Source organism: Perca flavescens, chromosome 22 (assembly GCF_004354835.1).
Source record: "Perca flavescens isolate YP-PL-M2 chromosome 22, PFLA_1.0, whole genome shotgun sequence".
NCBI classification, from domain to species: Eukaryota; Metazoa; Chordata; class Actinopteri; order Perciformes; family Percidae; genus Perca; species Perca flavescens.
Window position 1 is genome coordinate 12,476,575 of NC_041352.1, and position 20,117 is coordinate 12,496,691.

The window sequence follows — 20,117 nt, forward strand, 5'->3', positions numbered from 1 at the left end:
AATCATTTGTTGTTTTGGAGGGGGGGGGGGTGGTTAACAGATTTAATGATGGAGAAATTGCCCTGGGATTCGCATTAGAAGAAGGTTATGATAACAAAGAAGTAAAGTGATTTTTAAACTTTTCAATGGGGTTTTCCCTTTTTCTGTTTTAATCTTATATTTGGGGAACACAGCTGCTTTTCATCATGGATATATGTTTCACTACGTTTCCATTAAATGTCCTCAACCTTTCAATTTACTCTGTAACACGAGTAATTTCATAAATGTTTAAAGGCGTTTAGGGAAATGAGACATATATGGTCTTCAATTAAATTACAGATAGGGTTCTGTCCTGAGGCCAAAAGGTTTCAGATAAATAAGGGAATAGACCCCAAATAGATCTACACTAGTGCTGATCCACACTGTGGGCAGTTTAAACTAACAATATAACTAATGATGACTGATGGTAAATACCCCTCACACATGGCTGCATACAGTATCTTCAGTTTGGTTTAACTCTTATAGCCATGAGGGAATCCCTTCCCCGGTGGATTTCAGGGGTGTGTGGCGGAAGAAGTGGTAGGCCTGCGGAGCCTGCAATAATTACAAGAGGCAAACCGCAGACATTTACGCATGCAGCATTTCCAACCGCTGCACATAAGGTGGTGCAAGCCTACTTGCTTTAGTACATGATGAAGCAGAGAGAAACCCCAAAAGGCTGGCCTGAACAAGACTCCTGCAGGGAAACTGAACATGTGTGCAACAAACAATATTGTAGCTTGCATGCATTTGCAGGAAGCTTGTGCGCAGAGATGGCCAACTATTCCCTTCGACAAATACTTATTTAAATGTTAGTCCTGCAGCAACTACATAGCGGAAATAGCCAAATATATAGTGGATAAAATACAATAAAATGAACTAATAATTCACAGCCATAGGTATCTGTATTGACGCACAGGAACACAGCTAAACTCGCCCAAAGGCTATTGTATGCGCAGGACCGTGCAACTTTTCTAAGAAGCTTTTGCTCTTCGATCAATCTGAGCCCCGAGGTTGTTAAGGGGAGCCGGGGCTGCTGCTGCTGGAGCCTGGCGGGGCCATACTGGGAGCAGAGACGAGCCATTATACTGCTGGCGTTTCAGGGTTAAATTCCAGTGCGGATTGGGAACCAGTAGACTGTAAATTCTATAGAATACCAATAGAAATAATACGTGAAAAAGAACAAAACAAGCCTTAACACAATTTGGTTTTGATAAAAACAAAGGTTTTCTAAAGAGCCCAGCTTATTGCACTCACAATTATATTTGTGGCTGACTGCATGTTTGGGAAAACGAAGTTATGGGTAATGCTGACAGACACATGCCGCGTTAAGGTCAGCACTTTGCATTGATCTTTGAGACACTTAAATACACGGGGACCGATAAAAGCTGTCAGGACGTTTGTATGTTTAATCTCTCAACTGTAAAGTATTTGCCTGTCGCCCCTTCACACCCAAAGTCACTCACAAGATCATAATATTATGGTGTAAAATATTAATAAACAAAACAAGGGGAGAATTTGTAAAGTGTGTGTGTGTGTGTGTGTGTGTGTGTGTGTGTGTATTAATTAAGCGTAGCCTTTTTTTCTCTGTTTGAATGCATTTTTGAGTCTCAGGGAGCAAGAGAGCACGAAAACGGCTCTCTGCATAATAAAATAGCGTAGCACAAAATTAGCACTGAAGCCTCGCTGTGTAACGGTGAAACCTGCAGATTGCAAGCACACACTTTTTGCTTTTCTGCCATGAAGCCTGTATGGGGGAAAGCTGCTGCTGCTGCAGGATTGACCTGCTGTGGATGAAATGCCATTGGCATTGTGAATATAAAAAAAAATGAACATATGGCTGAAATAAACTCTCATATTTATCTAGAATTAAGGGAAGGTCAAGCTATTTAATTAGAATAAATGTAATACATTATTAAATTATTTCTGCACTTTTTCCTAATGTTATTGCTGCAATGACAGTGATACGTAAGAGTTAGCCTACTTTTCAGTTCATACTGAAAAAAAATGCTTGCATAGTGCGTCCCACAGAGTCTAAACACACAACGCAAACCCCTCTTAACAGCGTCATCCACGAGATGATCCCAGTACTTTGGTTTGGGCTCCTGGTAACACTCAGACACTGCATGTGCAACAAACCAAACGGCGTGCCTGCACGTAAACACTCCGGACGTTTAGATGAGTGACATGCCAACTCTACGGAGTCTATCGGTTCAATAATTATGGCAGTCAGCCTAATCGAAGGGGGAATGGATACATTTATCGTAATTAAGTGCATCATTCCAAAACAAAAGCTGACTTCTTTTAATTAAGTGAAACACCACGCGGAGTTTAAGTGTGCGGCTGTCCCCATGTGAGTCAAACTAAATTAAGAGCAGAGCTTCTGTTTAAGGTGTAAAACAAACTTTCCCCACGAGAAGTCGGTATTATAAACGAATGGCTCCTCCATGCGCTGAACTGAGAGTGCTCCTCTGTGGCACCCATGTGCTTTTCCCTCTTTAACGTGAATTTATAGGCTACAAACTATATGAGGAAGAGGGTGGATTAAAAGAACAAAACACATTTCTCTCCCCATATTTTTCTTCCTGGTTTTAATGTTTTGACCTTTTTGAGGTTTGAGCTATATAAGCACTTTCATGCTTCAACAGTTGTGACTTTAGAGTTTGAGTTACATAACGGGCCATCGGAGTGAGGCTACAGAACTATCGAGAGCTTTATTGTATCCCAAGATTTCCATTTTTATTTCCAACCTTAATTTCATACACATTCGGTTTTAATCTGTTAGCAATTTACAGCCCCATTTACAGCCTATGGGCATGTTGCTATTACATTTTAAGTGTGTGGTGACTGGCAATCAATCGATATACCTTAAAGTCCGAGACCTCCATGAATTAAAAATAAGTAGGTCAGGGGCTCATTACATTATGATATTAATATAATCATGCAGCCATAACGTAAGACCGGAGTGATACAAAAGCACAAATAAGAATTAAGGGATTTTGAATCGTCTTCAACAACCTTTCCCGAAGTTTAAGTCACTGGCCACTATAATACCTGACGTTCCCACATATTCATTAACATTTCCGCTGAAGTCATGTGTATGCATTTAGCCTCCATCACCACAATCGTGGCTTAACATGAATGAGGAAACAGCGGGGGAAACAGCGCTGCCTCTGCTGGTTTTTACCCGGCATCCCCCTGCACAGACCCGGGGTGAGAGGGAGGGATGGCGGCCTGTGTAGAGAGGAGATGGGGGACAACACTGCTGCTTTAACTTTGCCTTAAAAAAATAAATAAAAAAAGTAAAACCCCAAAACGTCAAATAGAGTATTACTGTATAATTAATTGGTTAGTTTAGTTCGTCACTGCAATTTAAACAATTAATTAATTGACTGTAGCCTACTTTAACTGGGCAGCCACATGCGTTTAAAAATTCGTTTGAAATGTTGCATACTATACCTCTATTTGTTTGGGCTCCTGGTAACACAACAACACAGATTATATTGACAAGAATGATGTATAGGCTAATTATTTTATTTGTATTATTATTTAGAATACGCTACCAAAAGCAGCATTCTGACCAAAATGTCTGATTCTCGATTTAGTGAGCATATCTCTGCTGAAGTGACTGCATTTTCCAGCCTCCATGTGCTAATTAAAATCAAATGCTCTCGAGTTAATAACTGACTCCAAAGCGCTGAAAACACGGTAAGAAAGGACACAGTCAGGGAGCCCACAGGGCCGATGTGTGGTGGGTTTCCCTGGCCAGAGGGACTGCATGGGGGAGGAAGGGGAAAAGCAGCACCAGAGGGCTTCTGCTCGGTCATGGAGCTCAACTCCATTTGTAAAGGCTTTTCTGCGGGCAGGAGAGAGCCAGATGTAGCCTAATGTTGCGTGGAGACTGGAGCAACTTTAAACATACAATTCAATCAGTTACCAACAAGCCCGCTTCTATGACGTGTGTTGGCCTCGAGTGCAGCTCTAAGCCCGGTGTTATGGCGATCAGTGGGAGCCCACTCAACACTGATCGGAATCACAGCAAGGCATTTAATACTCTTCTCATTTATGCTGTTGTGCTGCTATGTATCAACATATCATTAGTTAAGCCTATGCCATTCGCCTCTGTTTTCTGTTGGCCTATATTGTGTTTAAATAGCCTCCCATCAGAGGTTTATTTATGAATTATTCATTAGTTTGAACTGGACCATTGTTATACCTATTTTTATTAGACCATTTATAGACCTGCACAAAGCCGCTTTACACGTTTCCTATAGTCAAAAGTGTTTAAGCTCCAACACTGGTGGGTTTGTTGAGCTGATTTTATTAGAAATGAATACAACTTTTTATTATTATTATTATTATTACTGGTGAAAAAATGCACTTTAACTAAAAACTGTAGCCTATATTTCAGACCTTCCCAAAATTCATACTGTCAGTTAATTTGACACAGAAAAATGTTGTCTTCAGTTGGAAATAGGAAAGATATGCAGCCAAGCTAAAACCGTGTTAGTTCCGTGAACATAAAATAAGACAAAATGTAACCCCAAATGTATTTTTATGAAGTTATTTTGTAGTGACCCACATTTTAGACAAAGTTCAAGTTTGAAATTCCTGTTCCATTTTTTTTAATTGCCTAATCCCATTACATGAATTATTAAACATGTTTCAACTTCCATCCTTAACTTATTATTATTATTATTATTATTATTATTATTATTATTATCATCATCATCATCAATTATTATTAGAATTAGGCCTAATGTAGGCTATATTATTAGATTTTCTTAAATGAAAAAATAAACATAAAAATCAAACTACTCCTTGGCAATTAAATAATATGAAATTGTGAGACATTTTATAAATGCCCTTTTTGAAAGTTTTTGTGTTAAAAATGATTTGCCTTTAAACTGAACCCCTCTTCCACACACACACACACACACACACACACACACACACACACACACACACACACACACACACACACACACACACACACACACACACAGAACTCATAACTTTGTTGTTAGCTACTTTTTCTGTCAAGGACACATTATTTGCATTTTAAAGTACATCTTCACATTCATTTACATCTTTATATTATTTATGCAAAAACCCATCAAGCTTTCACAATGTATTTGGTCTAATTTCACTGGTTCTCCATAGCTACATTCAGAGGTTGACCTAAAACTTGCTGCAGAACTGTCCTTCAAAAGGTATTTTGTTTTCATTAAAAAGAAGAAAAAAGTACTGTCCTATAAATGAAACTATTTGCAATTATACAATTTAAATGCATATTTTTGCCGTCTGTTTGGATATATTTGATATAAGCAGCCATACAATGTAGTCCTATAGGGCACGAGATTAGATGGCAATTTAAAGCTCCTGTGTGTTCATCCTTTATATCAATCAGCTGATTGAAATGTTCCACAGTCTGAAAACTAATATCTGGTCTCTAGATCCCTTTATAAAATGACAGATCAGTTGAGAACATTACACACTATAGGGGGATTTGAAAACGGCCACAAGCAGCGGTGACCTTTGACCCCTCATACCAGGGAGTTAGGACAAGGAGCCCAGACTGAATCGGGGATAAAAGCCACACACAAACAGAGAACCTCCTGCTCTGCTAATACAGAGACACATCAAAAATCTATATAAATTATAAATAATAAAATTAGTTAGAAATAATCCTTGGGATATGACTATAACACTGGCAGAAGACGAGTTACTGTAGAGTGTTAGTTCTGCATTGGCCTGCATGCATTCAGGCCACAGCTTGTTGATTATTGATCACTATGTCTGTGCCATTGCCCTTTGCCTAAGTCGACAGATATTTTCACCTCAGTTGGGGCTATATGTCAAACGTCAGACAGATGAAAAACACAGCATATTGCCTTGCTGCAGGGCACGCAGGCAGGAGACATGATGTGTCAAAACCAGATTTTAGTGAATGAGCTTCCTTTCTTCTTCTCTTCAAGTGAAGTTTCTTAAATTGGGAGGGAAATACAATAGGACACTTTTTGGAGGGTTGACTGTGCCTTTGCCAGATAAGGTTTCAGCCAACTTTTTTCACCCACTTCTTAATAGAGTATTCAGGATGTGGGACAAAGGGGAAAGCCAGACTTATTGTAACTAACTCTTTATTTAGGCCTAATTTCACTAGGGAGTTAGGAGCTGTATTCAACTTCAGATGAAAAAGCAGAGGAACTTTCCTCTGAAAAATCATTTTGATATTTCTGTAGTAGGCTACTAAATGCTTTATCAATGTATCCTGTATGGTATTGCTATGTAGATTTAAAATGTGGCTGGTATGTTTAACAGTAAGTTTACAATAAGCGTACCTTTATGGCTTCCTTCAGTTTGATTTGTATTAAGACTTACAAAGTGATGTAAGTTTACAGGTAGGCCTGTACTGTGTTTTTATCTCATTTTTATTGCTTAATTGTCAGTTCTTATAGTGACTTAATCGCACTAAAGATTTTTTTTTTTAAATCTTGTTTAACATCAACACAATATGATTCTGATGTAAAATGTTGTTTCATTTTGATATATTTTCTTTATTTCCTGGTGTTTCCTGTGTTTGTGGTTGTCAAACCCAGGAGATTGCTCCTGCTGACCCAGCTCAGATAAGATCTGCATGTTACAGTGAATCCTCGTTAATAATTTGGCCTGATTGAGGCTTGTTTGGAGAGTAATCTGAGCTTCTCCTCCCCCCCGGGGGAAACGGCCACAGAGCGCCGTCAAATAGCTTTTAAATAAGGATGTTTCACTTAGGCTATGTGTTTAAGCATAGAGGGGACCCCAGTCAAGGCTAAAACGTTATTATAAGGGCGCGCAATTCTTAATGAAGCTTTAGATCTAATAAATGCATGATTACCTCGTGTGGACCCATATACACTGTTTTTCTATGTGATTACTTAACCCGCTTTTTAGCCGAATTAACCATGAATGAACTTTAGATCCCTGCTAAACCATGCAATATATGTCCCCATATTTGGGTTATTTATTTATTTATTTTTACTTTTCTTCAGTCACATTCGCTCTGCTTTGACCTCTCTCATGATACTAGAACGGCGGCTTACTTCTGGTTTATCATGACCCTCCAAATTTCCCTTTTGCGTTTCCAGGTCCCCCCATTGATGGATTCGTGTCTGAGCAGCTTGCAAATGAATTTGTAAAAGCACTGAATAAGGGCCGGATGCAGGGAGTTTAATGGCACGCAACAACTCAAGTAACCTATGCAGTGCTGAAGTCCTTTTATTAACAAGCTCCGTGCAAAGAGAGAAGAATCGGGTAGTGTCGTGCTTGTTGAGGGGCTCATCAGACACCGAGGAGGTCCGAGGAACTTTTGTCAATGCAGCTGATTGGATGACATGTTCATTAATGTTTGACTTAACTACGAGATAGGCCTCATTAATGAATAAAGTGACATATTGAGACACAGGACTTTAATAGGCCAATCCATGTATTATATAAGTCTTCCATTAGTTGCACATCAATAGTTTTGTGCTATTAATTGTTTTCCAGTTTAGAAAGATGAAATCTATCCTAGATTACACAAGATATTCCAACTAGCGTGCGGCAAAGCCACGCTCAACAGCTGCTTGAAATACAAAGTGCTACTGAAAACTATATATATGTGGGAATAGAATAGAATAAAGCCAAACAAGCTGTTAAATAAACATGATACAACAAAAATGCTTCTTTCTTCAAATAAAACCGATTTTATTTTTGCTGATTGAGGATTGAGTTGTCTCTCTTCTCCTGTGGGCTGCCATGACTGCCCAATCTGCTTATCTTGTTTCATTTGTGTTTTGGCAACATGATGCAGCGGTTTGCCTCTCTGGGCTCCTACCAAATAGAAAATGTTCCACTGCATCTATTTCAAAATCACAACGCTGATGAAGTGAGAGATGGGACTGCTTGTAATCACAGACATACTAATATTTAGAAAGCTTTACTCAAAGCGCCATGAAGTTGATGAATAAGAAATCTCTGTGGGCACACCTGGACCTTTTTTCTTTTTCTTTTTAGTTATCTGACATTATCTACACATGATTTTTGTTTTGTAGATATTAAATTGATCCTTGCTTTAGGGTGAGTGTGCTGAATTTATTTTTGTCTCTGAGAAACTAAAAATATATTGGAACATGCTCACCAAACCACTGCCTGAACAAGACTCAGAACTATAAACTCTAAAAGTATTCAAGCTGTTTGGCTCATTGACAGAGAAGGGGTCTGGTGAGAACAGGCCTATGTATCTTCCAATTAAAGTACAAAAAAATATACTTTAATTTGTAGAAAGAGCCAAAGAAACGGGGTTAATATTCCTCCAGAAAACCTAAAATTATTTGGTTAGAAAAGAGGAAGTTGCGTTCGGCATGATCAGACAGCCAAACACAGACTGGAGCAATCATGCAATCATGATTTTATTAAAATGTCTCAACTACTTTATTCTCAGATGAGGAGAACTTGGTGGCGAATAAAAAGGTGGGTCAAATATGACCTCCAGTCGCATGGTCATCATATGAAAAACTTTAACTTTGCTATATATATTTTTTTTTTACATCTCTTCAGTTCAAAGTGCATATCTTCGTAGCACATGACAAGATGAAGTCTAACCCCTTCTTTAATTCCCTCTCATAAAGTCACCCGATACACGCGTTTACATTATGCAAATTAAAGTAAACTGAATTGTTGAGCTGATTTCCCTTCACTACATCCCTGCTTTTATAACAAAACCTTCATGACTATATGTATTTTCAATACCGCTCCACCCCAAGCGACTAGCCAGTCTACCGGAGTCAGCTGTGCGGGGTTCCCCAGCGGGCTCGCTGTCCTCGGTAGGGACGCAGACTGTGCGGAGCTTCCATAACGCTTCGTCTTGATATAACGACTCTCCGTTACGCAGCGCCATAACGCTCATCTAGCGGCTTCTTTTTAGGGATTTCGTTGACTTAATCATTTGTGAGTTGTATCACCACGCGCACACGTTGAAAACACAGCACGCGCTTAACGAATTAAGCCGGCTATTAGAGCAAAAGGCCCGCGGTGTGCTTCACGCACCGTCACGACTACAGCGCTACGTATTGATGTTTCAGGTTTAGTTAGAAAATGCTTCTCAAAGTGTGATCCGGTCACCTCCCGGGCGGCTTGATGGGCTCCGGGAGGTACCGCTCCGAATAAAGCATTATTTGGGCTATTTTCTCTATAATTTCATTCACATGATTCCAGTTGAATATATATGGGTTCAAATATAGGTGTCACTCCCACGACTGTTTTGTTTTCATATTGAATCTATAGGCTATTGAATCAACAACAACAATCCCGCTATTTAGTTTTTATGAAAATCAAGTAGCCTAAGCTTTGTGTGTGTGTTTTTGTGGTGACGCATAATTTGACGTGGTGTTTTTATGATGTGAAGACGTCTGTGAGTCCCCGAGTGGAGAGACGAAACGAAATCGCCAAAATATGCGCGTATTCCGTATAAAAAACGGCCAGAGAAAATTTGTTTGATTTCCCTCTGCTGTGCCTCAGTCTGCTACTGTCGGCTCGAGGAGATGCTGCGGTCTGACAGCGCCCCCCGCCGGCCGCAAGGAATAAGGGGAAATTCTCTTAAAGGGGATGTCTGGGAAACCGGAAGAGTTTTTTAAGGTGGAGCGGTGGAGTTAGCTTCACTGCGAGGACGGGTTTTTTTCTCCACTAAAGGGCTCATAGGGCAAGCTGGACTCAGACGCAACACTTTCACCGGTTCCGTTGTGTTTTTTTGCATTTCTCACCCTGGCAGCTCACAGTTGTTTTGCAAAAAATATCGAAAGGGCATTCGCTCTGGAACTTACAATCTCACCTTTGTTAAACTAAGTACAGAAATACCGCAGCTGGTGAGATCATTTTTCTCTCTTCCAGTGTCAAACGACGTCCTTCAAGAATTTTCTTGATTTAAGCAATTAAGTGGCGACCAGGACCCAGGCAGCGTGACAACTTAAGACACTAATCCACACAGTTGAAACTCAGTTGTAGGATATGTCAGCCCGTTGTCCTTTTATACTTTTTAGTGGGGGAAAAATATATTTTAGGACTAGAATACAACGAAATTGTCAATACGATTCATATTTTTCACACTGCAGCTTATGTGTCAGATCTTGCTTTATATAGTGATAAAATGGCACGATCAGGTCGGCTGACAGATAATAAGGCTAGTCCATATTTCTGTTGATATAGGTTAATAAAACACAGATTTGACTTTTGGGTATACTTTTGAAGATTCCAGATGTTGTTTTTAATGTTGATGAAAGAATATATATCGGTCTGTGGCCCTCAAGTGGTCCAACCCGCTTCAAATGGGCTTCGTGGCTCGACGCAGCTTTGGGCTGCCAAACGGGGCTGTATAGAAATAATTAATCTCCTTATGATAAATAACGTAGGTCTATGTAGGCATAGGCGCGTGCAGATGTCAGCGTAGGCTAGTTAAATTTAGCTCTATGAAACGATTTAATAACAACAGACAGAATGCTTTCACATGTCTTTGGATTAAAGGTGTAGGCTGTAAGGGGCAGACAATATAGGCTAGTATAAAATAACAGCAACAAAACGTTCATCTTTTATACTAAAGTTTTCCGGTGTTGAGTTTTTCTTTGCCACATTAGGCTTCATCATTTTTGCAACACAGGCTTCTGTAAGTTGCTTTATTTTGCATGGAAAACACATGGTTAAAGCCCCACCTCCGGTAAAAAAAAATAAAAAAAATAAAGTAAATTGGTAGCCATATTCAGCTTTTTGTAATTGACTGGTGACCTTTGGGATTTTCACGAGAGCGTAAAAGACAACACTTGGCACTGAAACTGGATATTAAGTTTGAAGGAACATAACCATATTTAAAGGGTATATGCACATTTATTTAAATTCTTCCACATCATGTTGCAATAGGCTACATAAAATACAGGAACACTGCACTAGAAAGACGAAATACACAACACTGCGGCCTTTAATCAAAATCTTACTCACTAACATTTAATTATAACTGTCACAAATAAGTGATAGCATAGGCTGCTTATTCCAGGGCCAGGATAACTGTATTGAATAACAGCGTATTAACTGGCCTGTAATTTGAAGGTCGTTTCTCTTTTTGATCCCAACTTCCTCTCCTGTCTCACGTTCTGGTTCCTTCATTTGCATACAGTTCCTCTCTGTTCTCACACACACACACACACACACACACACACACACACACACACACACACACACACACACACACACACACACACACACACACACACACACACACACACACACACACACACACACACACACACACACACACACACACCTTGGTAAGCACAGAGTCCGTGCTGCCACTGCACCTGCTTTGCACTCCTCACCTCTCCTCAGTCTGAAACGTGTGTCCTCCTCATCAAAGAGCAGTGTGTCCATCCAGCTGCTCTGCTGCATGCGGCCTGTGTCCGGAGATCTCCCGGATCAGACATGTTCCTTGCTTTTGTCTACACGCTCATTTCATTGCATCCGTTTTTTCACCGCTCGTCTGCTTCGGTTCCTCCACCAGATCAGGAGGATTCACCGTGGTTCATGGGCTGCGTCAACGCCAGCAGCAGACTTTCTGCACCCAAAGGTGCCCGTGGTCTTGACCCGGTGACCTGCTCCGTGCGCTGCCTGGATGAAGGGTAAGTCGGGGGAAACTGGAAAAAGAGCACGTTGAGTCAGTTGCATTTCAGCTAAACAGGTATAGGCAGGTATTTGTGTAAAATTAATTTTATGATTTTTTTCAATCATTTCTATTGAGACCAGTACTTGAGCTTGCATTAAAGTAGCCTAACATCTTATTATTTATACATAAACTACTCAAACACTAATGCTCTCATTCTGAAATATGTAAGATAATAACATTTAATTTCAAACACCAGGTCAGGTTTTTTTTTAAATATTATATATATATATGATATGCAAGTCCATCATTTCCTGCATTGTTTTCTTCTTATGAGAAAAATCTTAAAAATAAACTCAAGGGGTTTAACGTTTTTTATGATTTTCAATCAGCAAAAATCCTTAAACATTAGACTAAAATGTGTGCTTATAGTCTCTGGGCTCAGTCAGAGATATTGGCTGAACTTTGCATAACTCAGACATTATGCTGGAAATATTTTTGTTGTTGTTTGCAATAACATGTCATGCTGCAAAGACTTGCACCACATTTGAATGTAACACAACTTGGATTTTCAGCAGTTAGGCAACCTCTTTGTAAAACACAAGTGTCACACACATCTTAACATGAGTATTGAGTTGTGTATAAGTGTGTTTAGATGAGCTGCATGCGTGTGTAGCAATCAGACAGTATTTCATTAACTTTCAGTATTTGTTGTTGAAGGTACCAGGTTGCAGCGTTGACCTCAGAGGCTTGTTACTGTGGCAACCGGCAACATGGTTTGGTGGCCTGTGAGTGTTTCAGCACGTCTTCCAATGGAGGGACAAAGGATGTCAGAGGAGAAAGACAAAGGTGAGACAGACTGCTGCTGCCTGGCTGCTTTATGTCTGCTTCCTGATCCATAAGTGGCTTTTTGTGTTTGACCTGTGCTGGATGCTTTTACTGTGAATCTTTTCTTTTCTTTTCTTTTCTTTTCTAGTGTCCTCTACTTGCCTGTTGGAGGTGGACAAGGAAGTGTGGCACTCTACAAAACTGAAGGGCCATTTCTGCAAAGCGTCCGTCTGTCTGCGTCTCCAGACAGAGTGCAGGCTGGGAAGACTTTTGTTGTGGAGGTTTCTGGAAACCTGGCTGGACGTCCCAACCAGCCCACAGGTCAGCTGCTACTGTAATCCACACAGGTTCTCGGAAATATGACACTTCCAGTTGCACATATAGCTTGACTCCTGCGTTAAAAATAGTGTCCCCTGGCAAAGAGGTTTGTTTTAGATAAAGATGTTTTCTCCTTAAAGTATACATAAGAAATTCTTTTTCTAATAGTTTACATTGTCTGTTTGTAATTGTGTACATACATTTTTTGTCTGTTCTTCATGGTTTTACACAAATAACTTTTGAGTTTTTGCTTGAATAATATCATGATTTATATTATTTACAAGTGCATTGTATTTATAATTATATTAATTTATCCTATTATTTATTATTGTAAATTATTATTATTATCACTTTTATTAAAATGATTATCGAGTAAGAGCTATCCATGCTCAGCGTTGCTCCAACTGTAGACAATATTTTAGAAAGACAGCATTTGAGTTATCAGTTTATGTATTTATTTTAATTTCTAAATGTTCAATTTTACTTTACAAATAAATGACATTCTTGCAAAAAAAGAGCCACCTAACAAAAATGTGTTTACATACATACATACACATATATACAGTACATACATAGATACATACTGTACATATATACATACTGTATTCATACATACATACAAAGACATGGATACAAACTAAAAACAAACTAGGCTACATGAAGTTGTGTCACGAGTGGAAAACACATTTACATTGTTTGTTTGCGATGTATTGTGTAATGAGGTTAAAAGTGATCATAATGAATTTATTTATATTATATATTTTAAAATAATAGTATAATTGTAAATATGAACAATGATGCTATACAAAATAAAAATAAGCTCTAGATCTGATTCTAGAATAATGAAAACTTATTCTATTTATGTTGTGCTGACCAATATTTCTTTAAGAATGGGCTTGTTTTATATGTGGGCATGAGTTTATATGTGATAGAATATATTTAAGGTCAGAGAAAAAATATCAGGATATTTGAGTAATGTTAACAAAATCTTAAAAAATATATTTGTAGCACATATTAGTGTTTCCATTTTATTGTTTGAAATTATTATTTTTTGTTGTTGTGAATTTTAGGGATTCTGGGTCTGGGAGGGAAGGACCTCTCTTACGTCGATGTTGAGTTTCAGGAAACGAGCCCTAAAGGTCAAAGTTCACAACGTGTCAACGTGTTGGACGATGGCTCCTTTCTTGTGTCATCTGATTGGATTTTGGAAACTCCAGGAAAATATGAACTCAGTAAGTTAATGAGAGCTAACAAATGTAGTTAAATGGTGAATGATTAATTAATGAAAAATATGTATTATAATGTCACCCTCTATCTCTCTCTCCTTATTTTCTGTTTAGACGTCAGCGTCTCCAAGAGGTAGCAAATGTAGTTAAATGCTGAATGATTAAGTAATGAAAAATATGTATTATAATGTCACCCTCTATCTCTCTCTCCTTATTTTCTGTTTAGACGTCAGCGTCTCCAACCCCCTCTCCACACTCTCCTCCACCCTCCACCTCTCCGTCATGCAGCCCTCTGCACACAGCTTGGTGCTCTCTGTGCTTCGTGGCCCCCTGGCTGTCCCCTCCTGCATCCCTTCCCCACAGACGTACTCCAACAGTGTGACTGTGGAGGCAGCATACCTGGACCACCCTGTCACACTGCAGGCATACATGCGTGATGGTCTGGCAGTAGAGTTCTTTTGGTGGTTTACTGCCAAGGAAAAAGACAAAAACATGGACGGCGTAAAGACAACTTGCCTTCCCAACACAGACTGTCTGAACAGCACTGTGGTAAGTAGAGTGGAGAAAGTAGCACGGCTATGTGATGCTTTTTAATTGATCACAATGAATTTTTAACATTGACCAACATGGATCAACACCATCACGTAGTTTAAGCTAAATGGAGCAACTTTGGCCCATTGACAACAAGAGTTAGCCGAGTTTTTACATTACAGTCAATCAGTGATGTTAAGGTCAGTCTGCTCATGTTTACAGCCTGGCCTGTGTGTGACTGCTTCATAACAAAGAATATCAAAAAGATTATAACCCTTTCAATACCAAGCTAAAAACTGCATTTTTGTTCTACTTTATTATTATTATCTGCCTCTCAAAGTCTCTTAGCAGCTTCAAATAGGGAGGGATTGAACATTTTCTTTTTAAATAACCAGGACTGTTGAATGATGATAGTATTTGCACTCAAGGTTAATGGTGGATGTAGATGTAGAATTTAGGTTTGCTGAGAAAAATTATTTTACAATATGCATTTTTATTAGAATGATGAAGGTGTCTCACCAAGTAATCTGTGAAATGTGGGGGATTTTTGGTGAAACTGACATCAACCGTGGTTTTAGAACATAAAAAATGGATAAAATGCAACAATAAACATGTACTCACATTTAAGGTGCAGTAGGTAAGCCTTATAAAACTAACTTTATGTCATATTTGCTGAAACTGACCCTATGATCCAGTAGAACTATAAGAAGCAGGTAATTAAAAAAAGGCTCCTCTGGCACCACCTACAGCCTGTAGTGCGATTTGCAAAAATCCACCGCTCCCTGTTCAGATGCAACAATCAGGGCCAGGGGGTGGTGTCTAACTGCGTGTCAATCACATTCATTCTCCCTTGTGGAGGGAGGGGCTTAGGAGACTGTTTTGGGCTTTAGCAGAAAGGGGGGGAGGGACTGAGAAGTTGTTGATGTTCAAATTTTTTGTCCTGGATCTTCGCAATCCTACCTACATCACCTTTAAATTATAGTATTAACCTTTCTTGTTTAAAAGGAGTCAATAGTTAACACCTAGCATGTGAAAAGTCCTTAAAAGGCATCATAACCCATCAATAACATATTAAGCAACTTTTAGTGAATCATTTATTAATTCTTTTTTAGCCTCTTCCTCCATGAATGAATGTTTCTTAGATGACCAGAACAACACACATGGATGGGTTAGAAGCAAGTGTGATATTTGTCTTGTAAGAACCAGAGCTTCTGATTTAGTGCTGTGAAAAAGAATTTACTCCTGATTAATCATTATTTAGGTAAAGGAATACTCCAAAAACGCATCTAAGCAAATAGTTAGAATTCATGGGGAATGCTGTTGTTGGTGATGTGATAATTGAGTGATTCAAGATGACAAATAAAAAGGTGTTTTTGTTATATAAAAAAATGTTTAATCTCAAATCTTCCTGCCAGTTTACTGTTATGTTTTTAATCTGATAAATTAAAAAAAATTCAAAATACCCTCCAGAACTGGACCTTTAAAACAGAGGGAGTTTACATGGTGTCAGTGAACGCCTCCAGTGCCTATGGATGGACACAGGAGACTATACATGTTGTGAGTACTCTGCTTTCATTCGCTGAAAATGTCATCCTCATGTTTATTAATGATTAACCCCCCTGTTGTCCTTGGGTCAAATTTGACCCATTTTCAAAAAGTTTCTATATCAGAAATTTGGGTTTCTTTTAACCAAATTTTCAAAAAATAATAACATGGATGGTTTGCTACAACGCTCTTTACAAGTAAAATAAATGATTAGTTCATTTCTTTCATTTAAAATGGTATTTGGAGAAAAAAAATCATAAACAAACGTTGAAAAAAAGTGTCAAAAATGTCGGAAAAATATTCAATAAACGTGGGAAGAATAAACACAAAAATATCAAAAGGCGACCAAAACAAAACAAAAAGTTGCATGGTCGACGGTAAGACAACACAAGGGTTAACGATAAGGGTGGTATTTGAAGACCAAAACTAACAATCTGTCAGTCCGTCTCTTAATACTTTCTGGCTTTCACACCCTGTCTTTGGCTTTCACACCGTCTTTGGCTCTCTCAGCACCAAGCCCTTTGGTTTCCATTTGAGGATGTTAATCTTTTTTTTTTTTTAAATGACTCACAAACAAACTCTCAGTTTAAAAAAAGACTCAGTCATTTCCTCAAACAGGGCACTGTAGTTTTTAGCAAATGTTACTCAAACAGGCTTAAATGGAGCATTTCTTTCAGGACTGTTTTCAGCTGCGTATTAATACACGTTTGGTGAGAATAAAAGTACAGCACAGTATGTGGGATTGACTCAAAATAATCTGAAAAACAATAACACTATTTTTGGACAATAGTGGAGAACTATGGCACAGAGGAATAAGATACATCAAACTTTGGCATTCAATACTTGTTAGTGGAATCAATTCCTTGTTGTTTTTGGTCTTTTAATGGGATTTGTTGATATTAAGAGAAATATAAAATATGACAAGACTTAATGGCACATTTGTGTGTGTTTATGTGCATGTTGTCTATGTCCAATGTGTGTGTGTGTGTGTGTGTGTGTGTGTGTGTGTGTGTGTGTGTGTGTACTTGCAGGTGGTCGTGCCTCTTGCCGTCTCCGACCTCAGACTGAGTGTATCGGGGAATCAGCTGGCTTCCGGAGAGGAGGTTTCTGTGGATGTGCTGCTGTTCACCACCATGAAGCACCTACTTGTCCTCAACCTCACACTGAACGCTGAGTCTGGCAGCATTGACATGAAGGACAATGACTGTAAAAACATCAGTGATAGCATTAAAACGACTCGCCAAGAAAACAGCAATAATCACGACTGTAATACCAGCAACTGTGGCAACAGCGACTATGATCAGAGTCTCATTCAAAACCACAATAACATCTATTGTCATGGTGGCAATCACAGCTTAGATACGCACCACTTCATCCCTCTTCATCTCCTCCGCGCCTCCAACAGCTCCAGCTGCCATTTGCACCTCCAGCTTCACTGCCGCCTCCCCACCGCCGCAGGACAGTATTGGCTCATGGCGTCTCTTATCTCCACCTCTGACCCTTCGTCAGTGCTGCTCTCCGCCATCCTGCCTCAAGCCTTGATGGTGTACGAGCATATATGGGCCCTGAGGCCTTCTGGGAGTTGGAAGTCAGCAGTTTTAACACACGCAGAATTCAGCCTGGAGGTTGTCAGCCCTGCCAGCCGCATGGGGTCGAGAGTTATTTGGACTGTCAGCTTGGATAATGTTACTGCAATGAACAGGACAACTGAAGAGTGGAACGTAGACGTTTCTCTTTCAATAGCCGGCCGTTACACAGTGGCAGTTAGGGCCTTTAACCCGATCAGCCGGGCCTCGTTCTGCACACACATCCTTGTTCAAGAGCCAGTTGGAGAGTTGGTTTTGAATGTTCCAAGTGTGATCACAACACATCAAAAACACTCAGTTTTATTTAGTGTCACAGCAGGGTCAAATGTGACTGTGTCTCTGCTGGTGAATGCAACATTGGTGTACAGAAGCAGCAGCTACACTACAGGAGAGGAGGCAACCGCGGTTTTGCTTTTCAACCACACCGGGACAGTTGTGGTCGAGCTTCGAGCTGAGAATCAAGTGTCTTCTCAGAACAAAAGCGTGAGAGTTTGTGTTGAGAGGAACAGGAAGGAGCCATCACACGTTAGAATCCATCAAACGTGGCAACCACCCACCAGTCAAAGTCCTGTTCGCAACCTGGCAGACACTGGTGAGGAAGTGGTATTTAATAACACATACTTAACAGTACAAAATATTTGAACATTAACTAAGCATTTTAAAAAAACAAGTGTGACTTTCTTTTCTTGTAAATGTTCTGTACATGAGATTTTTAAATTGAATCAGTATCTATTGAAAATAAGTATGTTTTCCTTAAGTACACTGAATTATCGCTATACATGTATTTGTGATTTAGTATATGTTTTAAAAGAACACTTGCATACAATTAACAATACACTTACAATAAAGTACACTTTATAGCAGTCATTCCCAAACTGTGGTCCACGGCCCACTAGTGGTCTGTGAGGGTACTGCAGGTGGTCTGTGGAAAAGCAAAATAAAACAAAATAAATAAATAATAGTTTTTTTACCCTTCATTTTACCAGGAAATTCCCATAAAAATTAAGAATATGTATATTGATATGAAATTAAAATTACTGTATAGATTTAATACTCGATTGCTATGAAATATGCTATATCAAATGAACCTGGTTATTCCCTCGGGCGCTGGATAAATTCAAGTAGGACTGTATGTAGACATATTTTATTATGTGTATTATGAGGTGGTCCGCGAAAATTCTTGATTACAAATAGTGGTCCACACACACAAAAAGTTTGAAAACCCCTGCTTTATAGCACACTGAAATAACAACTGCAGAATGAGTTAATTTTAGATCATTGAAGTTGAACTTTAGGGGTACATGTTTAAATATACTTAAAATGAAGCACAAAAAGAAAAAGTATACTTATAACTATAGTTTTTAAATACTTATATATTTCTAATACACTAAAGTATACTATTTTTTTGCCTGGGATTTTCATCTTTGATAAATAAATCCACAATATATTTTTGTTGCACAATGAATCATCCAATGATGCTTTTTTTATATGCACATTAAGTTCAGTTCATGAAGCAAATCATAATTTGTGGTATATATGCCCAATACATCTATGATGAGAATGTGAGGTTTGTTCTGTCCACTAACAGTGCGGATTCATTCAGCAAAGCAAGCTTATCCCACAAATTCCGACGTGACTTTCCTGGCTGTGGCTGAAGTACCAGACCCTGTGGAGTTCCTCTGGCATTTTGGTGACTCGAGATCAGACAGAACCACCTCAAATACCGTCACCAAAAGATACAACCAACCCGGCAGGTATGAGACAAGGGGAAAAAAATTGTTCCTGCAATTCCCTTCCTTCTGGTGGTCTGGAAGACTCTGACCTTTATTTTTTACAAAATTGAGTTTAAGCCTGTAATTATTTTTGTTATTCTATTCTTGCCATATTGAGTTTGAGCTGTAGTTATTTTATGTCCTTTTTTTGTATTGTAAATCTATGTTTTAGTAACCTGGTGAGGTTTCACTATAAGCCCCCCCATGGGTCATTCTCTTTCCATGTGATAGACATATGTTGTGGTTTATGTTGTATTGTTTTCTATGAATGTGTGCAAACCAATGAAACCCAAACCAAACCAAACTCTGCACCACTTATACCCCCCGCCACCCTTCTAGGTATGATGTAGTTGTAGTCGTGTTAAGTGGCCAGACCTCCCTTACCTCCGATGTGTTCCTGCTGGTAGTCCAGAGAGCAGTGAAGCACAACAGGCTGCTCCACCAGGCTTCTGTCCTGCAGAACCAAACGGTGACGGTGAGCTGCCGGGTCAACGTGGGGACTGACGTCTCCTTCCTGTGGAGCTTTGGAGACGGATCGTCCAAGCTGGGACAGAGCACAGAGCAGCACGTCTTCCGCACGTGAGTTTCACTATCATTATTGTTTATTTTAATTAGCTTGGTAGGTTAATTCAGA

General features: G+C 39.2%; 1 protein-coding gene across 1 annotated transcript in view; it reads left to right on the top strand.

Moving 5' to 3' along the window:
- The first annotated feature begins 11,396 nt into the window (after positions 1-11,396).
- Positions 11,397-20,117, top strand: part of pkd1l1 (polycystin 1 like 1, transient receptor potential channel interacting) — a 43,795-nt gene continuing 35,074 nt past the window's right edge. The window contains exons 1-9 of the mRNA XM_028569976.1: positions 11,397-11,696; positions 12,398-12,526; positions 12,654-12,826; positions 13,894-14,055; positions 14,276-14,598; positions 16,051-16,137; positions 17,157-18,303; positions 19,300-19,465; positions 19,823-20,062. Of these exons, the coding sequence (XP_028425777.1) occupies positions 11,500-11,696; positions 12,398-12,526; positions 12,654-12,826; positions 13,894-14,055; positions 14,276-14,598; positions 16,051-16,137; positions 17,157-18,303; positions 19,300-19,465; positions 19,823-20,062 (2,624 nt within the window). The 5' untranslated portion in view covers positions 11,397-11,499. The remainder of the gene's footprint in view (positions 11,697-12,397; positions 12,527-12,653; positions 12,827-13,893; positions 14,056-14,275; positions 14,599-16,050; positions 16,138-17,156; positions 18,304-19,299; positions 19,466-19,822; positions 20,063-20,117) is intronic.